The sequence below is a fragment of the Charadrius vociferus genome, unplaced genomic scaffold (genome assembly GCF_000708025.1).
Source record: "Charadrius vociferus isolate BGI_N301 unplaced genomic scaffold, ASM70802v2 scaffold32, whole genome shotgun sequence".
NCBI classification, from domain to species: domain Eukaryota; kingdom Metazoa; phylum Chordata; class Aves; order Charadriiformes; family Charadriidae; genus Charadrius; species Charadrius vociferus.
The window spans coordinates 2,625,808-2,627,288 of NW_009647856.1; the positions used below are offsets into that span (position 1 = coordinate 2,625,808).

The following is a 1,481-nucleotide window of genomic DNA, read 5'->3' on the forward strand; positions in this document are numbered from 1 at the left end:
TGAGGGTGGGGGGAGGGAGCAGCAGCTGATGGAGCAGCAAGGCTGGCAGGAGTTGGGTGGCCCACATGGTGCTGGCGGCCCCCCCGGCGGCTGGCGGGGAGGAGAAGAGGAGATGGCTCCTCGGAAGGACCCTGTGCACAGCCGGTCACTAGAGGAGGCAGAGTGAGCCGAGCTGCTTTTTATTGCGATGATCTAAGTTTGTTGTGTGATTAACTGGAAAGATCTGGGTCCCAACTCCCTCTTACGGTAAGAAACTGTTTAACAACATCCCCTCTCTGCCTCCTCTCCTCCTCCCCTCCCCAGGAGCTGCCTCCCCTCCCGCCCCGCACGGAGCCTCCCCCACTGCTCCTCCTGGCCCCACAGCCCCCTTTGCCCTCCCACCTGCAGCCACAACAAACATTTCCCTCCCTGCAGACATTTTCCTTCACAACCTCCCCCCTTCTCCACCTGCCCCTCCCCCCCATCCCCAGGCAGCACCCTCCTCCGTAGCCCCCACCCCATGGCCAGGGACAAAGCAAGGCCATTTTCCCAGTAGGAAACATCTTTCCTCCAACCTGCCCGTGGCTGCCCCTGGCCACCAGCCTGGCCTTTCTATCACCCTCTTTGGCCAGCTGACAAATGCCACTTCCCCAAAATTGTGGCAACTCTGGGGAATCTAAAGGTCGAGTATCAGCTGGCTGGCGTCGCTCCATGGAGACAAGCCTCAGACCGAAGCGAGGCCTGACCTTCCTTCTGTCGCAGGCAAAGTGCTTGTGATTCTTCTGTTGCACTTCATTTTAACCTCATGGAAGCAATGGCACGGGGTTTTGTTTAAAGTCATGAGACCGGCCTTCGTGACACGCGAGTATTCAAAAATAAACATTTCAGGAAAAGTTCTCCCTTAACTTAAACTGTTCCTTTCTCCCATGCACCCACCTACCGTCTATAGCACGAGTATGTGACAACACAGGAAACCGTTTCCCTCCATTTTCCACAAATAAAACGGAGACCTGCAAGTGGCCCCGTGCCATGTGAGTCAGAAAACAGGTCTCCTTCTCCAGCCCCGACTCCTTTGCCCAGACTTACTATCCATGCTGCTGATAAACACCTCTGAGGGAAACAACTTTTCTTAAAAACAGGTTGTTTTCCAAGCCATAAATGTTCGTTGTTAACTTTTATTCAGTTTTTCCTATATTCCCAAAACAATTTTTGTTTTTTTTTTTTTTCTTTTCACCCAATTTATGCCCAGTGGTAAACCAAAAAAATTTCCCCTTGGGAATTACTGCCTTGGTAAGTGAAAGAAAGGGGACATAAAGGAGTCAAGAGCGAGTCTTTGAAGAAAATATTTTGAACATTTGGCATTACAGGAAACACATTATGTGAGAAAAAAAATACTTTCTGAAATCTGCAGAATGAAAATTATTTCTAGGATTTTTTTTTTTTTTTTTTTTGCTGTCCTTGTTTTTCTCCCAGGAATAAAAGTTAATTTACAGGAGTACCTT

General features: G+C 49.5%; 1 protein-coding gene across 1 annotated transcript in view; it reads right to left on the reverse strand.

Annotated features, from left to right (window-relative positions):
• The window catches only part of HGF (hepatocyte growth factor (hepapoietin A; scatter factor)), a 57,637-nt gene extending 56,945 nt beyond the window's left edge, over positions 1-692 (reverse strand). The window contains exon 1 of the mRNA XM_009883001.1: positions 555-692. Within this exon, the coding sequence (XP_009881303.1) occupies positions 555-692 (138 nt within the window). The remainder of the gene's footprint in view (positions 1-554) is intronic.
• Between the last annotated feature and the right edge of the window lie 789 nt (positions 693-1,481).